Source organism: Acipenser ruthenus, chromosome 25 (assembly GCF_902713425.1).
Source record: "Acipenser ruthenus chromosome 25, fAciRut3.2 maternal haplotype, whole genome shotgun sequence".
Taxonomy (NCBI): Eukaryota; Metazoa; Chordata; class Actinopteri; order Acipenseriformes; family Acipenseridae; genus Acipenser; species Acipenser ruthenus.
In genome coordinates, this window is record NC_081213.1 from 25,382,552 (window position 1) to 25,404,516 (window position 21,965).

General features: G+C 39.1%; 1 protein-coding gene across 7 annotated transcripts in view; it reads right to left on the bottom strand.

Moving 5' to 3' along the window:
• Positions 1-4,808: 4,808 nt before the first annotated feature.
• The window catches only part of LOC117971357 (IQ motif and SEC7 domain-containing protein 1-like), a 161,294-nt gene continuing 144,137 nt past the window's right edge, over positions 4,809-21,965 (bottom strand). For 6 of the 7 annotated variants that reach the window (XM_058999840.1, XM_058999839.1, XM_058999844.1 and 3 more), the window contains 11 exons: positions 20,976-21,137; positions 19,890-20,012; positions 18,979-19,145; positions 17,910-18,049; positions 16,594-16,623; positions 15,133-15,258; positions 14,488-14,587; positions 13,828-13,989; positions 13,296-13,472; positions 11,030-11,079; positions 4,809-9,100 (listed from right to left, as the gene is read on the bottom strand). In XM_058999840.1, the coding sequence (XP_058855823.1) occupies positions 8,585-9,100; positions 11,030-11,079; positions 13,296-13,472; positions 13,828-13,989; positions 14,488-14,587; positions 15,133-15,258; positions 16,594-16,623; positions 17,910-18,049; positions 18,979-19,145; positions 19,890-20,012; positions 20,976-21,137 (1,753 nt within the window). In that variant the 3' untranslated portion in view covers positions 4,809-8,584. The remainder of the gene's footprint in view (positions 9,101-11,029; positions 11,080-13,295; positions 13,473-13,827; positions 13,990-14,487; positions 14,588-15,132; positions 15,259-16,593; positions 16,624-17,909; positions 18,050-18,978; positions 19,146-19,889; positions 20,013-20,975; positions 21,138-21,965) is intronic. The other variant, XM_058999845.1, reaches the window with a different exon arrangement.

Here is a 21,965-nt window from a genome sequence, read left to right on the forward strand (position 1 = left end):
AAGATTCACACATGATTAAGACAGGAAATAAACAGCAATCTCTTTCTATTTCTCTGGAAGCTCACTTCATACATGCATCCACTTGATATACCCATATTTCACTCCTCAACTGCACAGGTCTCTTTCGAATCCTTTTAACAGGTATTTTTTTTACTTAAGTGTATATGAAATGTCATCTTGCAATACAGCCCCTTTGACAGTCAGAAAATTGCACATTACCGGTAGTTTTGTGTTATATATTTTGATTTATATAATACACAAAGTTCAACATGACAGACCCAACTATATAACTATAGACAACTATAAGAAACTAAGACAGGTAAAAGATTCAGCTAATGCATTTGTGCTGAAACCTTTGTGTGCTTGACTTCCTATTGCGTCCATTAGTAATTCATTTCTGTCTCTATTTAACACACCCTTATTGGATCTGTGTCTCCAGGGCTCCTCTTGTGTGATAGCTGCAATGCACAGCAGCCCCCTTTTCTGTATGAAACTGATACTCTCTGGCCTGACCATTAGGAAAAAAAAAAAAAAAGACATCTACCTGTCTTAGGCCCATTTAGAACTGAGCACTGGCTCAACTGGAGATACAAGCATCCACGGCAGAAATCAATAAGGCTGCCAAAATCACAGAGGCTGTCTGGATTGGTGCCTCTATGGAGCTGGACAGCCCTTACCATTAATTCTTAAATAGAATATACCCTTAATCTATATAGTTCACATTTTGTTTCACTTTGTTGTTCTGCTGAAAAGCACTGATATGTGCTCTAATGTCTATCCGTGGTTAGTCTGAGTGCTTGTGTCAATTACTGAAGGTCCTACTCCTTTAACAGCTTTCGTCTTTACCAAGTACTGGGGAGGACGGAAGCCAATAGGGAGTGAGAACTGGTGGGACTAAGGGAACAGAACGCAAGCAGGAAAACTTAAAAGAAAAAAAGGGGACGCACACAGTTTAGTTTAGTGAAAACTAAACATTTCTACCACTAAAGGCTTCTTGAGTAGGATAGCTGGCACAGAAGTAGTATATTTACTCATAATTGCAATTTTATTTTTGTATGCGTGTGAGCCCCCCTCTGGCATTGGGGCACAAGTGTTAATCCCTCATTTTCAAAAATGTGGTTTAATTTCAAGTTCAAGTCACAAACGCAAGTCTCAGCTTAGTTCCAACCTATTCCCAGGTCCACATCACAAAATGTAATAATGTGTTTCATGCAGCAGGTGAGCCAGCTGGCTGGGGTGGAGTTTTTTCTGCTTGAGAGAATAGGAAGATGTACTTTTCTTGACTTCTACAAGTCTCTTTTTAAGATTATTATTGAATGCACTCAATAAAAATCTTTAAACGAGACTTGCACAAGTCAAGAAAAGTACACCTTCCTCTACTCTTGGTTGTCTACAACAACCCCACCTTCCACTCTCCACCCTGGCAGGGGGACCCCCACTTCCTATCTTCTCCTACTTCCTCCATCTGGAAACACAACCAACATCATTATTTACCTCAGGAACTCCCACCTTCTTCAGGGAGAGAAGGCCTCTGCACCACCAACTCCAACAGGCAAGCTTTGTTTCATACTTAGTATAGGGTAAATTAACCAGTTATTGAAAATAAAGGACAGAATCAATTGGATTTGAACACAGTTCTCAAAGGAAACCAGCACAGCCTGTTAGGGAATTTGCCCAGTGTGCCATTTCACTTCCAGGAAACTGTTTACTTGTTCATTAATTTATAAGATATATGAACAAGGTCTTTGAAAAATAAAAGAAGGATCATTTGGATTTGAACCCAGTCCCACAGAAGGAACAGTACAGCATGTTAATGAACTAACCCACTGCACCACCTGGCTCCTTCTGACAGTCTAGTACTCCAACTTTGTGTATGAGATTAACTTCCCTTTTGAGCCTGCGCGCACACACCTGGAGTTGAGCACTGTGGCACTTGTTGCACCAGTGCAGAGGTTCCTATATAGATGATGGTCAAGGAGGCTTTTCCAATAAAAGTCTGATGGCACAGTGGGGAAATTCACTGCTATGCTGTTTCAATCTTCTTGGGAGACTGGGTTCAAAGCCAGGTGAGTTCCTTTCTTTATTTTCAAATAATTGGATAATTTCCTATATAGACAATGATATAGACAAGGAGGCATTGCTATGAAAGGGAGATGGCACAGTGAATTAGCATGCTATGTTATTCTCCGCTGAGTTCAAATCCCATTAATTTTCCTTTGTTTTCAAAGACTTAAGTTAGTTGTCCTTGTAGTCAATGAAAAAGCTTGATCTTCCACAGATGTGAGATGGTGTAGTGGGCTAATTCACTAGCATGCCGTGTAGTTCATTTTGGGGGGAATGGGTTCGAATCCAGGCAAGTGCCTTCCTTTAGTTTCCAACAATTGGTTAAGTCCCTATATATTCAATGAAAAAAAGCAGGCTCTTCCACTGAAGTGAGATGGCTCAGTGGACTAATTCGCCAGCATGCTGTGCGGTTGTTTTTGGGGTACTGGGTTCGAATCCCGCCGATTCCTTCCTTTGTTTTCCAAAAATTGGTTCATTGACCTTATGTTCAGTGTGAAACCAGGCTTTCCTGTGGGAGCTGGTGGCGCAGTGGTTAAGGCCACTGCCTCCTCTCCCCGAAGACGGCGGTTTGAATCCAGCTCCCGGTAAGTTCCAGAGGTAAGTAATGATGTCGGTTGTAAGTAATGATGTTGGTTGTGTTTCCACAGATGGTGGTGGGAGGAGGAGGCAGCAGTAGCGGTGGAGGCAGGAGAGGACAGAAAGGGGGGGGTCTGGCCCCCCCGCCTGGGAGGAGAGTGCCAGGGTGGGGTGTTGCTACTTGAGTGAAGAGAAACGTGACCAAGTGTTGTTTTAGTTTGAGTCCCCTTGAGCATTCTACAACTGTCTTATAATTAATAGGTGGTCTCTTTCACTACCATAATACACAGTAATATGTTGGTTTATTGATTATGATAGTAAAAGAGACCACCTATTAATTAAGACAGTTGTAGAATGCTCAAGGGGACTCAAACAACACTTGGTCACATTTCTCTTCACTCAGGTAGCAACACCCCAACCTGCCACTCTCCTCCCAGGCGGGGGGGCCAGACCCCCCCCTTTCTGTCCTCTCCTGCCTCCACCGCTACTGCTGCCGCCTCCTCCTCCTCCTCCTCCTCCTCCTCCATCTGTGGAAACACAACCGACATCATTACTTACAACCACCATCATTACTTACCTCTGGAACTTACCGGGAGCTGGATTCGAACCGCCGTCTTCAGGGAGAGGAGGCAGTGGCCTTAACCACTGCGCCACCAGCTCCCACAGGAAAGCCCGGTTTCACACTGAACATAAGGTCAATGAACCAATTTTTGGAAAACAAAGGAAGGAATCGGCAGGATTCGAACCCAGTACCCCAAAAACAACCGCACAGCATGCTGGCGAATTAGTCCACTGAGCCATCTCACTTCAGTGGAAGAGCCTGCTTTTTTTCATTGAATATATAGGGACTTAACCAATTGTTGGAAACTAAAGGAAGGCACTTGCCTGGATTCGAACCCATTCCCTCCCAAAATGAACTGCACGGCACATTAGTGAATTAGCCCACTGCGCCATCTCACTGCCATGGAAAATTGAGCTTTTTCATTGATTACAAGGACAACTAACTTAAGTCTGAAAATAAAGGAATAATAGGATTTGAACTCGGCGGAGAACAACATAGCATGCTAGTTCACTGTGCCATCTCCCTTTCATAGCAAAGCTTCCTTTATCATTGTCTATATAGGAAATTATCCAATGTTTTGAAAATAAAGAAGAACACACCTGGATTTGAACACAGTTCTCCCTGAAGAACAGCACAACATACTAATAAATTAGCCACTGTGCCATCTATCTTTGATGGATAAGTTTGCTTTTTCATTGACAATAAGGTACATGAACAAAGTTCAAACCCAGTAGGTAATGATTACTAACATCTAAATAAAAATTATGTTTTCCAATTTTCATCCATCTGTCTTGTAGACAATAGAAGGAGATGCCAATAAACTGCATATAAAAAAGACCTACAACATTTAAGGACTATCAGCCCTTATTACTATGTCTTTTGTTTTTCAAGTGCTACAATGCTGGATATTTCACATGTCATTATTAGCGGTTGAAGTGTAAGCAAAATGTTCTTGCAACATGAGCCAGATTGAGCTTCAGTGCACATCCTGAGCTTTTTCAAGGACAAGTCTTACAACAACACATTCCTGATGCAGCGCAGAGCTTTGTAAACATACACAGAACAGCCTGGAGAACATGGTAAACATGCTTTGAAAACTCTTAATGTCACCATTTCCTTGGAGAAAGCTACTGCTGCCAAATGGCCAGGTGACAAGCAGGTAAGGTCAACACATTTTTTAGCTTCATTAACTGTTAAATTCTAAACTCACCTATTCCCTATAAAAATCATGCAGTCTAGACTGGGCCCACAAACCAATTATTTTATCAATATTTTATAGGAATCCACTTAATTCAAACGTGTAGATGAGTTGTCCACTTTGGGCAACGTGTTTGCAAATTACTGGACACCAGGAAACATGACACCCATGACACCCTATCCAAGAAAGACATGTGTTAAATAAAATGATTAAGAGAAAGCACTTTGCAGTGTGCAGATACATGTTATTTCTGATTAGCTTACACAAGAAAAACATGTCATAGAAATGGGCCCGATTCAATTCACTTGGGGGGGGGGGGGGGAAGGGGGTTTTAAGTAAATATAAATTCATGCATTAATCAGACCACATTTTGATCCATTGTTTTTTAAACACCACACCAACGACAAATGAAGGAGTCTTATTTTGTTTATTTTTTGCGTTCTCGACAGTATCACAGTTATAGTTTTACATCGATAGGGTCTTATAACTACTTACAAACAGAATGCATATTAAAATGAAAGCACTCCTGTCGTCCCCTGTACTTACAAAATGAGTCTCAAGCCTTTAAAGAATAGAAGCACCCCATGATGAGCATGAAAAGCAGTGGTAGTTCTTTAACTGGTCTGTGTTCAAGACCTGCATCCTATAAGAGTTTAATACAGATTACAGCGGAAGCAAGCTAAATGTTAACAAGGGAGGAGACAGGAATGCAACCTCAATGTGACTGCAGAAATTGTATTTGAATACTAATATACACACTATGTACAATTTATTTTCAGAGTTGCCTTTTCCATTGGTCCCACCTCCCAACATTACCACCCCCTCTCCCTCCCCTTCCTTGTTGCCTTGAGATATGGTATTTTTTCTTGGCTCTTGGAATTTTATGTGCACAGTCACCCTTCAGTTTGCAGGCAGAAGTGCAATGCCTTTTTTTTTTTTTTTTTTTTTTACAACGGTTACATTGTGAAATGCATGCTGAACCGTAGGTACACACCGCATAATATGGAACAGCAAGTCAACATCAAGAGTTTCACTTAAAAAAATAAAATAAAACACACATGAAAATACATTGGCTGAGTTTCCATCAGCTTGCTGTTAACAATTAACAAGAGGCTGCTGCGGCATGCAGTGCATTATGGGGAAAAACATTTTCCACACTGAATGGCTGCACACACATCTGAAGCAATACAATACATGTACGTTATATTTAGGTGAACTTTTACAGTTTTTTTTTTTCATTTTTACATTGCCATACAATTCATTCTTAACAGATAATTAATTACTGCTTTCCCCAAAGAAAAGATCAGTTGAGAAGGCTGGTGTTGTATTCAGATTTTTCCTTCTAGGATGTACTGTTGTTGAATGCATGACCTGTTGAAAATCTGTTTTTTTTTTATTATTGTATTTATTTACTTGACTGGCTAATACCATACAAGCCACAGGAAGCTGTATAACCAACCTCCACAATATGTATACCATTTAGGTAGGTCATATTACATTCATTGTCATGCTCTATATGTTTTGTTTTAGAAAATAATTTTAGGCACCATTTACTATTTTTGGAATGTAACATGTAAAGTTGTTTCTGTATTGATCTGAAACACCTCACTACATAAACAGCTCAGCTTGAAGTATGCGCCACTGGATTTGTATTATGCATTTGCTTCCTTCTGCCATTTTAAAAAATAAATATTTTCATTAGTACAACATCTAGCCCTCTCACCTGATATTTCCAGGAGCAAACTACAGAACAGACTCTACTATTGGTAAACTATAGTCAACAGTAACACTGATATATTCTGCAAATATACAATATGTAGAGTAGCCTCATAATATTAACATGACATGCACTTTTCTTTGTATCAGACATTCCTTATCATTGCAAAGGACAGAGAGCCTAAATAGTCCACTGTAGCGCCCTGTGGGGTAGGACATTATGATTCAGGATATACAGAAAAGAAAAAAGAATCAACATATCACATAAAGGAGCTTGTTTCTTCTCCATTTTGTTGCACTACGATGGAAAAAAAATATTGCACATACAAAAGAAAAAAAAGGACAAAAGGCTAAACTCTAGACTGTTCATATTTGCTTTCAATGGAGACTGACAAAGTGCTGAGTTGAGTTACTTGGAAGTTGACTGAAGTATTGTGGGAAAATAGAAGTTATAAATGTTTTTTTTTTTTTTTGTTCGGAATGCATCCAGATGAGAGTTCATTATCTCCTCTCTATCTCTCTCTCTCACACACACACACACACACACACACACACACACACACACACACACACACACACACACACACACACACACACACACACACACACACACACACACACACACACACACACACACACACACACACACACACACACACACACCCACACCTCTTAAAGGAAGCTATCCCCGAAAATCAAAAAGGAAAAGAAACTTCAGAGAATCACTCCAACTCAATTTTGGTGTAAAATGTGTTACAATATGAACCAACTATTACTTTTCAAAATGTAGAAAATTAGAGGTTTAAAAAAACAAAACTAAGCTATATATCCATCTAATTCACAAGCTGAATACTAATTCTCCAAGATTCCGCGCAGGACCTCGACTGAATTAGTTTCTTGGCAATAGATTCAAATATTCCCGCCCCCCTCACCTTGTATTGAAAAATAAATGTTATGTGATTGCAACATGCTAGCAATGCATGGCATATCAATTCATACACCACCGTATTACTACTTCAAATCTGAGTGCATCGGGAGTAATCAGGGCAGACTCAGCCTGCTGAGTACAATGATATTTCTGTGAGGAGCAGAGAAGAGGAAGAAATAGATCAGAATGCTTTCCTGCTATAACCTGCTTGCAAAGTATCTCCTTCAAATCGCACAGGCGAGATCTTTTATTTTATTTTATTTTTTTAACAGAATCACATCAAGATCAAACCATTAGTAAACCTAATAACATGATGTACAGTATTTTTAAAAAAAAAAAAGTTAACAAAAATAAAATAATGTTGCACAAGCAGCTGTGATCTCCCCTCAGTGCTGATGACAAGCCCTCCCCCCTCCCCACTCCCCACTCCCCACTCCCCACTCCCCACTCCTTGCTGCTTGACATTTGAAGACTCAGTCTCAGCTGGGAAGTCCATTTTGTTACTCAGTATTTTATATACAGCCACCTGGTGAGTAGGTTATGCTGCAGCTGCAGTATTTCAAATATTCAGAAGTTCTATGTGATGCAGCAAGGCAACCAGAGATGTACCATCTTGCTTAATTGCCTATTATTTTGTATGCTTCTTTTTAAACTAGTGAACTAAATCTACTACAATAGGGTGATTATATTCCTGCTATTTTTCATATGATGCCTCAGACTTTTTTATTATTATTATTATTATTATTATTATTATTATTATTATTATTATTATTATTATTATATATATATATTTTTTACAAAATATGCACGATATACACAAAGCAGTGTTATTCGACTAAAATAGTAAATGCTTTAATAATTGGCACATTTATTTATGATTGCTAAAAGACCTCCCAGTGTACTGTGGGGTACAGAGTAAATATTGGAACATCTACTGTATGTACTTTAATATATTTTTCTTTCCAAGCTCTTGGGTCTATTCGTTCTTAAATTATGAATATGCTGTTCTTGAACTAGGTATAATTCATTTACAGTACGCAACTTACATATTGCCATTTTGTCTGAGAATAAAACTTTGCTTCTGCACACACTAAAAAGCAAGTTGTTAAATGATGCTTTTGCAATGTTCTTTTTTTGCCATCGCTAAGGAGTCAGAAGCTGTAACCATGATACACTTCCCTCCTTTTTCTCCTTTCTCCTTGGTATAGTGAAGTGAAGACAGACATTTGTTTGCCGAATGTTACAGCAACTGAGTGAGAGAGCAAGCACAAACATTATTTCTATTGTCTAGAGGCTCTTAAATGATTGGTAAGCATGGCGAATGAAAACATTCCTCTGAATTCCTCTTCTTGAACACCAAAGGCTCTCAAGTAAACAGAAGTAGTGAATCAAGTGCCTTTTTTTTCGTGCTCCCTGTCCACAGCAGCTTGAAATAATGCTACCTGGAATTAAGTGCCTTCACAACTGCAACCAGTGAGTGGTCCTGTCTGTTATTGTCACACAAGGCGTGTATCTTTCTTCCTTCATTTTTATTAGCATTTTAGACGATGGTGCTAATGCCGCTGTGTTTGGGTTTGTTGCTGCTGCTGCTCGAGGGCTGGGGAGGTGGGGGCTGCTGCTGGCTGTGGTGGTGTGGTGCATGCTGGGAATGCTGTGTGTGAGAGTGCATCGCATAGGGGGGGTGCTGGTGGTATTGGTGTGGGGGGTGCTGGACATGCTGTGGTGGGTGGTAGTGGTGGTGGTGGTGGTAGGGAGGTGGGTTCTGCTGGACGGGGCAGTACTGCGAGTGGTGTGTGTGCATCTGTGCCTGTGTCTCTACAGGTCCGGTGTGGTGCAGGCTGGAGGGGTGGGGGAGCAAAGGGGGGTGCTGAGACTGCGGAGGAGGAGGGGTGGGGGCAGGGACCGGGTGGCCCTGGGAGGACGGCTTCCCCCGCTTACTGCCAAAAAGTGTTCCCAGGAGCGAGGAGGAATTAGGGATAGTCTGGTGTGGGCGAGAAGGACAGTCGCGGGTCGAGGTGGCTCTCCGACGCATGTGAGGACTGCTAATGATGGACCCCTGGAGGAAACAAGAAATCAGTGTCATTACTTCAGGGACTGTACCATTGCTAAGTGGCCTACAGTATCTGCACAAAAATAGACCTAAAAGATAGTGACCTCCTGATTTTGAAATACAATCAGTGACACTGTTAAAGCGATGGTAGGAGTGATGATGACTGCGTTACAGTTTTCAAGTGTATCAGTATTTGATCATTTCTAACAGGACCCTCTTTGCGACTGTTTGGAGTCTCTTCTTACCTGAATTTGAACACTGATCTAATTTGTAGTTTTTTTTTTTTTTGCTTTATTAACAATTGCTGTAAATGTTTATAAAAAAAAAAAAAAAAAACAGGCAGAATTGCCATGCCCATTTTAAGGACAGAAACTTGAGTAGTGAGTAATTCAAACATAAAAATTGAAAAGGTGTCATTTCCCAGCTCACTGCAAACACAATATTCTGGGCTGGTCTGCACATCATTTTAAAAAAATAGTACCTATCTGTAGAACTTTATATACATTTTATACATTTTATAAATTACATTTGTTAATAAGGTTAATTCACTGCATTCATTTGAAAAACAAAAGTCATTTTTAAGTAATAAGAGTTTTAAAAAAGATGCAGGCTGGGTAAAACAATAAACTGCAAAGCATGATGGGCTTTCCCTGGGTCAACAGAACCACCAGATCTGGAACACAATCTAAATATTCCTACCACATTACCTCCCAGAACACACAATCGACACATCATACTCCTGAATGTCTACACATCACCTCTTTGCAGTGATGGGGGTGCAGTTCAATCGACGTGCCGTACAGAACCATTACGTACAGTTTTTACCCAAGCTGCATATTTTCATTGCTTCTTGAACACTGCAGATCTGGGACATGTGCTCATTTCTATTAAATGGCAAGCAATCCAGTGAGCCTGGGAAGATTCATGGCAGGACACGTTGCTTATATACTATGTGACAAAAGCATATTCTTGACTTCCATGCGCACAACATGCAGAAGCTGAAACGAGCGAAGTTGACATCCACACCAGAAAAGCTTGGCTAGATTAAAGGTTGCAGTCTCGCCTTCTACATGTACGAAACACAAAGTATTATAACTGCTTTACCCTACTTGATGGTTTTCGTTTCAGTTCAAATGGTCATATAAAAAAAAGAAAAATCTTCAACAATTCTGATGATTGGTAACAGATGTTAAGGTGAAGCTGTTGAATTGCGGGAAGGGGAGGGGATGCAGTTCCTTTACAGATTGTCACTGTGCTCTGAATGAAAGCAGCAGGTTAACATTCATTTTACACTGTAGACATGGAGTGTGTGTATAATGATGAATGAAATCTCATGAAATCCACATTTTTCTATTTCTTTCTCCCATCCAGTTTTTCCCAGCACGTACAAATAAATATTTGATTCATTTTCAAAGCAACTACATGATCTCACTACTGAGCAAGGTTTGAATACTGTTAAAATGGGGAGGGGCCAGGGGGTGGGGTAGGGTTGGAAGGATTACAGAGGGGGGGGAAATGGGGTGGAAGACCACTTGAAACCGGTTCACAATTTTGAAATTACACAGTATGACTTTCACTTTCACACAGTCTCAGGTAAAAAAAATAAATAAATAAAAATAATGAAAACATAAAAACATACATTCGTCAGAGATATGAGACATGGATTAATCGAATTAGTCGAATCATGCTTGCTGCGTGTACAGAGAAGGTTAACTGTAGCCAAAAAAACAACGTGATATACGTGATAAACAAGCCTGAAGTACATGGCAAGCAGCCCAGGCATGCATATTAAATCGAGGCAGGCAGATTACCCATTAAAAAAAAGAAAGGAAGAAGGAAGGAGAGAAACTAGAAAGCAAAAGGGTGCAACAGAAATGCTTTGAGAAGTGCACATCATCACATTGAGCAGCTAGACATCAGTTGCTTCCTACTTACTTCCATATTGCTGTCTAGTGATCCTGCACTGCTGCGACGCCCACGCTTGCCTGCCCAGGACATGCAATACCATAGATTAGAGACTGAGAAGAGACCTCGGTGATATATAGGTAAATATCCCTCATCTAGGGCTTGTAGACCCACGATAAGCTGAGACAGGTACAACTGGGAGCTGGGGATGGGGGGACGAAAAGGCAGCACCGAAGGCTGGAATTTGGGGGAGGAAGTAATTTCTAAATATCCAGCTACAGTTGTGTGGTGTTCTTAAAAAAAAAAAAAAAAGAGGGAACTACTTTTCTTGTTTTGGGCTAAGACTAATAAGGCTTTACACAGACTCAGTAAAATGCTTCTACAGTGTGATTCAGTTGGTTTCCATGACAACACTCAAGGCCCACTGTAAAAATCACACTAGCTGCATGGAACCTGCAAGCCGGAGAAAAGTAAACAAATTGGGACACCTGGACGCACAACCAGCAAAGGTCTTGGTTTGCACATAAGCATGTAATAAGAATCCACGTGTGTGACATCGCTGACTACAGGACTACGGCAAATGTGGGCCTTTTGTTTGGGAAATACAAAAAAAAAGCCACACATCAGTTAACAAAGTTGAATTTATTTTCAAGATAATGAATATTTTGACAGATAGCTCTGAAAAGAAAAAAAGAAAAGAAAAAAAGGAAAGAAAAGCACGTATCACACGATGGCACATGGCGGAATAATAGAAATAAATAAATAAATAAATAAATAAATAAATAAAACCTGAAAAAATCTCACCATGTCGTGTTCCATTATAGCATCATTGCCTTCCGTTTAATACTAAAGGGGCATTTCACATAATGAACTCAAAACTTTCCAGATCACAATGAGGTAAACAAATTACGTAAAAACAAACATCACCCAACTGTTGGTCCTCTTCATTTATAGCAAACCACTTCTGTAAAAACCTCCAACAGCACTATTCCCCTACCAATGAAGAAAAACTGGAGCGCTAAGTGGATTTCATTTTTCTATGGTCAAAGGAAGGCTAAACCTAATTGTAATCAGGAGTGATATCAAAAAGCCACTTGCTATGATAGTCAGATGTAGCATGTTTGTAGCTGTGCAGTGGTGACTGGCATTAAACATATTGTACTAGGGATGTCTGTATGTTAGGTTACATACAGTGCCATGGGATTTAAGAGAGCGTACAGCTGTAAAATCTATAGAATAACAAGTACTGGTTATTTTAAACCAATTTTTGTTCAACATAAATTTTTGAGTAAGCAGTACATTCTTGCATGCCACCACAGGCAAGCATGAGGTGTTAGAATGGGTTATTTATTTATTTATTTATTTATTTATTTTTGTTTGTGTGTGTCGTTTGATGTTAGTACCACTGCTCAGCAAAACAAGAGAGCTGCTCATAACTGTGCCTTTTAATAAGATTAGAATTAAGTTTAGCTGGTTTTAAACAACACTCTGTCAAAGGGGAAATCATGGTCAGCGGCTTCCTTCTAATGACTTTCTTTATGACCATGCCCAAACTAGGAACGTGTTACTGAAACATGAGATGTCATGGTATACAACAGGAATAGAAATGTAAAACTTAAAACAAACTGAAAATAAGCGCGTGTGTGTAAAGAGGTTGGTATACTCTAACTGATCTTTGATATGCAGGAATATAGAAGTTCCAGGCTTCATTCAATTTCATTCATCGATGCAATGCACAGGAATGCTGCCATACACACACAGTACACACAAAGCAATGACTTTGCACATTTGTCTAAGTCTGTATAACCTACAGTAGACGTAAAAGCTAAACAGGTTGTTGTTTTATATACGGAATTACATTACGGATTCCAGTGACACTATTGTTTTTTTTTCAGTCTCCATAAAAAGAAAAAATATAATAATAATAATAATAATAATAATAATAATAATAATAATAATAATAATAATAATAATAATAATACTCAGCAAGACACAAAACTGTAAAACATTCCTTTTTTTTTTTTTAGAACCGAGTACACACTTATGTTAAAAATAAATCAGAAACTATTAATATTATTTGAAATGTGTATATATATATATATATATATGTATATATATATATATATATATATATATATATATATATATATATATATATATATATATATATATATATATATTTCAATTTTAGTTTTTATTATAAACTAGTTTGTTACACTGTTGGCAGATTACTCCCCAGGATGTCACTGAGCAATGTCCCTGTGTCTGGGACAAGGGGGATGCCGCGGTCTCTCACCTGCGTCAGAGAGGTCTCGGAGGGAGCTGCTCAGGGCGCTCCTCTTTAGCCCCTCCCCAGTGGCGTAGCTGTCGTCCAGGCTGGGTCGGTTCATGGTACTGTTGCCTGCATCTTTCTTCAGCCCCGAGCTCTGAGCCATGCTTGGACGCACTACTCCTTTCTGCTTCTCCAGCTCAGCTGAAGAGAAAGCAGTTCAGAAGATTTCACCTGTCATGTACTGGCATTCAAATTCAGCAGTGACGGAGCACTGCAAGGGACTGCAATGCAACACATTTGTTAGGGTTCGTTTCGTGGTAAAAATATTATTTACAAAAAAAAAAAAAAAAAAAAAAAACTTCCCTTGCACATTTGGGGAATGTCTTTAGCATTTATTATGAAGAACACTTCCTACAGAAATGGGGATTTTAAATGCTGTGCTTATGGGACTGAAAGTCAAGCCAGACTCAAAGACTGCTGCACAGGAGCTAAATCGTGTTCCTTTAACGAAAACAAAAAACAAACACCCTGGTTTTTTGGGAACATTTCTGCTCACATTCTATCCTGTACTTCTCCATTTCCTGGACCTCTGCGATGGACTCCCTCAGATCATCTGTAAATTTCTTCCGATCCTGGGGGTTGGGTGCATTGAAGTTTATGAGGACTTTGATGTCTGCACCTGGGATAGCTGACGTAAGCCTTACTCCATTCGGATAATCTAAAAATCAGACGGAAAGTCCTATTAAATCTGACATGTTCCAGAATGGTATAACAGAAGGCACAAGCAGCATTTGTCTGGTCACATGCTAAGTTTAATACTGTAACAGCTGTTTATTTAACAATGGTCATTTTATAGAATACTGGCTGGGTCATCCACCTTTGAAAGATTTTCTAACAGGCACTCTTAATAAAGGTTTTAAGAGCTAGAATGTTGACTTCCTACCTATGTTTCTTCTTACTTAAACCCAGCATTGATTATTTATATAATTCTGCATAAACATGATCATCACATCTGTTGCATATACATTACTACTGCTTTTGTAAGCATACCAAGTTTTGCAAGGTTAGCAATAGAAACTAGCGTTGAAAAAACACATTTTATTCTAGAATTACCCAAGAGGCAGAGACATTGGTAAATTAGCACTACAATGAACTGGTAACACAGAAAATGGGATCACACACATTTGGGGTTCTGGGTCTGATTTCTGGTACTTACACTGGTTTTCAAAGAGGAGAATCTGCATCCCATTCAGTGAAAATGACTGCCTGAAGCTGTACGTCACAGAGATTTTCTTCTTCTGGAAAATTTTTGTGACCTAAAAGCGAGTCAGGGGATCAATTGCACAGTATGTCCTGTTAATCACCTTTATAAACAGACCACTGGTCTCAAGCAACACAGGGTCCCTCGAGTGGTCCTTATAAGCAGCTTTGAGGGCATATAGGAAGACAAGAAAAACAACACTGCAATCACGTCTGTGCATCTTTCAGGAAAAGACCTGTGCTGTGTTGGGTGCTTTTTGGTATTTCTCAATGGAATTGGTGTTGCAAAGAAGAGCTATATGATGTGTATCAATGAACCAGTTTATAGTTATATATTGTTGAGTTTATCTTTTAGCTGCACATACTTTGACCAGGAACACACTGAGATAGAATATGCAGAATGTCTACATTAGGGAATAGGCAAAAACTGTGTAAAATAAACAGCACAGTCAGTAATTGTGCTAGACAGTAAAAGCTATCCCCTCCAAAAAAGTTTTTCTTGTTTTTGAGCTGTCACTATAATAGACTTAAACATAAAAACAGCTTGCAGAGGAGATGTTCAAATAAAAAAAAAAAATAGCAATGAAACACAGCTGCATACCACAAGAATATCATTAAATAGGAAGATCTCTCTCTGGTGCAGTCCCAGTTTCTGAGGTTTGTTGTGGTCCGGGACTTCAAACAGTCTGCAGTAACAAACCAGCCTTCGATGGGGCAAAGAAAGCACCTGCATTGGAAAAACACCAGTCTAAGTGAGGTGACCACACTACCTGAAACAATTACAAGATCACTGTACACAGTACGGGCTCCATTCTCCAAACTAGGTACTCCAATAAAGTTACAAAACCACGACTAAACAAATAAGATTTTTAATTCAGGGGCTTGAATGAAGTATTGAGTCATTTCTTTTTCGCTTTAGATGATTAACTGGTGTTTTTTCCCCCATTCTGAAAAAAATGTGCTTATGAAGATTTGGAGTAAACAACTTTGAGAATCTTGCCCTATGTCTGTTTTGTTCAAAAACAGTGTTAAAATATATTTTTATAAGAAAAGTGTCATAAACTAAAGCCTTTTTTAAATAAAAAAATTTATTAAACAGCCCCAAGGGTTTTTGAGTAAATTGATTTGACTATATTTATTATTAAGCAGCGCATTTTTCTTAAGTAATTCAAGTTGCAAAAATGTTGCTGTGTTAGACAACATCAATTACACAGCATTCGATTAAATTACACAGCATTAGATTAATCCACAGAGGCTTCAAAAAGGAAATTATTGTTTGCATTAATAATAGCAACAACAATTATTTATAATTCAGAGGAGCTTTGATAATGCAAAAAAAAAGGGGGGGAGGGGGGAGTGTAAACGTGGAATGGAATTATGGTAAATTAACTCTAACAGCTATTGTGGGTGTCTTCAATGTCAATGATGATCCAGAAAATAAAGTAACACATTTCTGATTTCCTCCCTATAATCTCAAGCTTAATCCTTTCATTCAATAAAATCTTAATGGATGTTAACAGAAAGATTTGCATGTTAACATTTCAACAGTGAAATAAATACTACAGTGTATATCACTGGTGACCCATATGAATAAACATAGATAGTAAATGAAAGTAATCTATACATTGTGAAGAGAGTTCCCTATGTTGATATTTACGTGCTACTTGTGTGTGGTTCAGCAGGTTATTGAAAAGGGACTGTTCAGCATCATACTAAACAGCAACGAATGTGCTTGACAATTTCTGTACATGGCTTAAACTTCCAGTTTATAATGCTGACTTGGAATTTATTTCAGTCACTGGCCAGACGGGCGCTTACACCTATTCCATTGCCACCTTTCGAGACAGGCACAGTGTAAAAATGAATTAAGTCAAGACACTGAAAAATAAAAGTACTAAGGCATAGTGAATTTCCATTTGTAAAGTCTAACATTTTTCTTTTAGTGCCGATATCAGATTTTATATGTTCTCTGACATTAGCTACTAATACATACATATATACCATATATCAACCTCAGTCATTTATATTTACATATAAAATAAATATTTAAAAAAATACCTACACAACCAAGTCCATGATGCAGAGATCCAATCTACAATAGAAACACACGTGTAAGTATGCTTTACAACAGCTGAGTTTCAGTAAAGAAACCTTAACATTGCAGCTAATATAACACGCATGCACAGCAACAGCAAATGCATAGTTTAGTCCTTGTATACAGCATTATAATGTATCTAAAATGAAAAAAAAAGACTTCCACTTGCAGTACTCCAATATAAATAGAGCCCAATAAGCATCAGTACAAACGCATTCATAGATCTGGCATCTGTTCAGATGAAGGCAATGAAAACTCTCTGCAAGTGGCGGCACCTGTGTGCAGCTGCATTCAGAAAGCACTGGCAATCAAGCAGAGCGCTGAGCTGCTTTACACCCAATCTCATTCAAGCATGGTAGGAGGGTCACACCATGTGATAATGAGGTGAACAGTTGCCCTCCGTAGGACAAAAAAAAAAGACATTACAGGGAGCCATTGCCTGATAGGCAGCACTGACACAAGACGATCCATAGGGGGAGCCCATAGCTACGGAAACCTTCCCTGATACGATTGCCAATAATCTTGTTCTACTTTGCATAAGATGTAACATTAAGTAGATACCGAAAAAATATTTTGAAAGAGAAAAAAAAAGATAAAACAACACTATCAAGCTATATTTTTGGTCTGTATTTTCTGGTTCTAACATCTAGGATATTGTAATTAAATCATATTAAAAGGCGAAGGGAAGTGTTCGGTGTTGTGACTCTGCAGTCTGGCCTACTGGAAGCTTGCTTTCAGTGCTGTCTCTCTGTGCTTTCAGTTTGTAGGAGTTAGATGATGTGCATCCTGTGTGTATGAATACTGAATAAATTAATGTGGCGGAACTTCAGAAATGCATAAGCTATGCCAATGTATTTTCTATGGTGTGAAAAATTACAATTAGTGTTCATATACCTTTGTCAAGGGAAAGTGTGTTTGAAAACAAACAGTGGAGGTACTTACATGCCTTTGATGCCATGGTAACTACACTCATTTATTTCTATTTAAATCTATTAATGAGCTTGTGATATACTTTACTTCATAGCTAATGACGTAACAATCTACTATTCCTTTCTATTGAAACCTCCAGGCATCCTGGTATTGAGTCTATTTATTTCCCTTTATTCTTCTATATTGTACCTTATCTAATTGTATTCCTTCCAAAAAAGTACACATTTTTGGTCCTATAAGGCAATGTTCAGATGGAAATGGCGGCTGACACATTATCAGCTGCATTCCTGATTGGGTTTGGGGATCCACTGCATGTCAATACTGATCACCTGTCATGCACAGATTGCACTTACAGGTTTTTTGCCCACAATCAGCTTCTCGACCTTCTGAACCTGGGACACGTGGTCTTCATTGGTCTTCAGCTCCCGCTTGCGGATCCTCTCGTAGATCCCGATCAGCATTTCCCGCGGGATATCTTCCCCGTCATCCACCCCTGAAGGTCACACGAGCCATCATTAGCATGCTGGCTTGCAATGAGTGATGTGTAAACATCTGAAAGCTTAGAGCGACCGCACCTCACTGCTGCAGTTCCAACCCTCCCCCCCCGTCCCCCTCCTTCTGTATCATCAAGGGCAAATAGGAAGGCTTACTCATCATGTTCCCTTTATGAGTCCTCCGCACAGGCTTCCTCTTTGTAGATTACATTTAAATTGCTCTAATAGGCTGAGAAATAATTCGGTCACGGTCGCCTATATTAAAATGTTAATAAAATAAATAAAACAAACACTAGAAGGCATGCTTATTTTTAGCAGGAAGGAGGAGTTTAACCACCAGGGCTTGGCTTTTATTAGTAAAACCATTGATTACATTGTTTCTGATAAGATAATGAATTCTGAAAGTCAATAAAGCAAATAAACACCTGCATACACACATAAGACAATGCACTGAATAACTTACAATTTGCCTAATATATATCGTCTTTGTGATTTATGTAATTTAAACAATTATGATTTTCACTTCATTATATTAAAATGTATGTAATTTACGAATGCTTCTTGATTTCCTAGAACAACTTCAAAAAGCCTGAATGTGACATTTTAGGCGTAGAAATGTGTGAGTACTTGCTGCATTAGGGAATAACACGTTTTATGTGTTCTCGTTGTACAGCCATCTGTGGGAACTAAAACTCCATGCCTTTGCTGGTGCATCTGCTACAGAAATATTATCTCCAAGCAGAAATAGCAGTGTCGTTCTTTAAGAATTTTTCAATTGCATTTGCAGATAATACAGTTTGGAAGACGTACACTTTCAGCTAGGAGATTATTTGTACAAAAAATATCTCCAATAGAATCAGGCTTGTAATAATGGAATACACAAACATACACTATAACAGTTTACTATTTATGAATTCATGATGCTCACCCCGTAAATTCTTAACAAAGTCCTCCAGTTTCATTTTGCGTTCTGGCTTCACGTTGGGGCTGTACATGTCCGTGTTTAGAAGTATGATTGCAAAAGCCAGAATGAAGATCGTGTCTGGATTTCTAAACTGTCTCACCACCCCAGGATTGCAGATACAGTACCGCTGGCTATTGAAAACAGAAACAGGGAAATTATCAAATTAGAGCGCAAGGAACTGTACTTTAATTTAACATATCTAAACAGGATTACCCAAAGTAGATGTAAGCTATTAACACAAAATAAAAAAAAACACAAATTATTGAACAGAGGTTTATAGAAGCAGAAAAAACAAACTTCAACTTTACAAGCAAAATCCTGCCGGAAAAAGCTGCCAAATTCATTACACAAATCTTACAAACAGGATTGTATGGAGAATATACAAATTGATAAGTTATTTTTTTAGATTAAGGTACATAAACAGCCTTTTAATGGTAGAGTGCTAGGAAGACCAAACTTTAGGATTAAATTAATTGTTCACTAAGTAACCTGTCATGGGATTTCTTAACAGGGTTTGTTTTTCAGCAATCTACATACTGAGGCAAAAACGCCTAATCTATATGTATTGATCCACTGATCAATAAGCATCTCTTTCGGCACACTGTGTTCCCCCAGCCTAGCACATGCAGGGTAGCCAACAGTCAACAAAGTATCCACTGTGAATTTGTAATTAATATGTTTATTTCCTGTGGCAATGCATTTGCAATGTTTCTTTTTATTTTACACCATAACAACCAATCAATATAGAGGTGTATGACAAAACTTTTGCATTTATATTTGGTTATGGTGATGCACAAGTTGTTAAACTTCTAGGTGCATAATGGTAAAGCAGCCTCAATTTCAACAGCTCAGATGGAGTCTCTCCAGTTACACACCTGAAAGCTTCAATAAGCCTCTCTACTTTCTGGGCTTCTCCTTGGACCCGGATGTGAGCCTGGAACTTCCGGAGAGCTTCGTCCAGTTCCATTACTGAGAAATCCATCTCATCCACCACACAGCTGCAAACAACAGCACAGCCCCAACATTGAAACACGTTTGAAACTCTTCTATATTTGATCATAAAAAACAACAACAACAACAACACATTTCTCCAGGATAACCTGAGTTTGACTTTGGGCAAATAGGGGGTTGTCTGGTTTTGAAATATTTCAGACTGCCACTTTTCAGAAGGGAGATTAGTGTCATATTATTTTTTCAAAATTAGCCTTGTGGACCGGTGTTTGTTACTATGTCCCATGGGTCTTTCTCGATGGGCGTTACCAGGGATGCAAGTCCAAAGGAATACAGCATAATGCTGCTAAGCCCCAAAGCTTAACAAGCAGCACAAGGACAGGGAGACAGCCTGCATGATTGGAATGTACGGTACAACTAAAGCAGCATGTCTTTCAGTGTGCTTGGTTATCAGCTCTGGGTTGTATATCCCTTTGTGCACAGCTGTGATAAAGCAGCTGAAAAGCAGCCTTGAGTTGTTCCATTGATCTCATCGCTGGCAGCTGATTAAATCAATGCTACCAAAGAGAGGCTTGTCTCGGACACATTTGTTATAATGTGTTTGAATTACTTGACAATTTAACCTTGGGCAGTATAGGGTTCTTGCACTTCTGTTCCACGGTTTCTTCATCAGAAACAAAACGGTTGATTATTCTTCAGAGTGCAGGCATTGTACACTTACTAGACCCCAGTTCTGCATTTGCTTGGTGTTAAAAAACAAACTGTATGTGTTAAATCCTTGTGAGTAAATGTTCTATTTCAAGAGAGCGAGCTGAAAACCTGTGAGGTTTCAGTTAATTCAAACGCCAGCTGTGTGCTGTCTGAAAAATACATCTGGCACGGTTTTGAAGGTTGAAATTTTGTCCCAAAAAAAAAAGTGCATTACCGTTTTATGGAATTTCTTGCTGGATATAAAACAAAAAAACTGGGTCAAGTTTCCACTTGCATCAAAATAGTTCCGTAACACTCACTCTAGGACATCCCTGTTGAACTGTTTCTGCCGATTCCCCAGAAACTCTCCAATCATCTGCCTGCTCAGGCCCTTCCTCTGGAGCAGGAAGTGGGCCACACCCACAGGCGTGTCAGGAACGAACCCTCGCTCGATCAGGTACTGGGTCCCCTTCTCTGGCTTCCTGGACAGATAAACCACACACACACATTACCAACAATACTGTTTTGTGAGTTACATTTGTGGTGCCAGAGAACAAGGAGACTGTGTGGTCTAGTGGTGCTAGAGTACAAGGAGGCTGTGGTGCCAGAGTACAAGGAGGCTGTGTGGTCTAGTGGTTAAAGAAAAGGGCTTGTAACCAGGCGGTCCCCAGTTCAAATCCCACCTCAGCCACTGACTCATTGTGTGACCCTGAGCAAGTCACTTAACCTCCTTGTGCTCCGTCTTTCGGGTGAGACGTAATTGTAAGTGACTCTGCAGCTGATGCATAGTTCACACACCCTAGTCTCTGTAAGTCACCTTGGATAAAGGCGTCTGCTAAATAAACAAATAATAATAATAATAATAAGTCTAGTTGGAAATCCCAGGACAATAACTAAGCAAAGCTTACTGAAGATGTATAAACATGATGTATAACCCATCTTTAGAGTGTCTTCATGCTGAGAGTAGATCTGACCATGAAAAAATGTCAACCGAATGTTTAACCATCCATTCTCCTATCCTTTACTAGCCTCAGAACATTTCTTACTAGTTCAGTTGAACTTCTGATTTCTAATATATATTTCTCACTTCTAAAAGCACAGAGAGCATTAAGGTGTTTCAAAGTAAGAACCAGCATGACCATTAACTGGACTGGAAAACCAAGGGTCTGTTTAAAATAGCTTTGTGATAAACGGATGGCCTGTAAACATCATTAGCAGGATGCAAAGAAAACTTTCTTTAATGATTTTCCAGCCCACTGTTGGGGATTCTATCACCCTCTTCCATGAGGGATTCCACAGCATCCTCATTA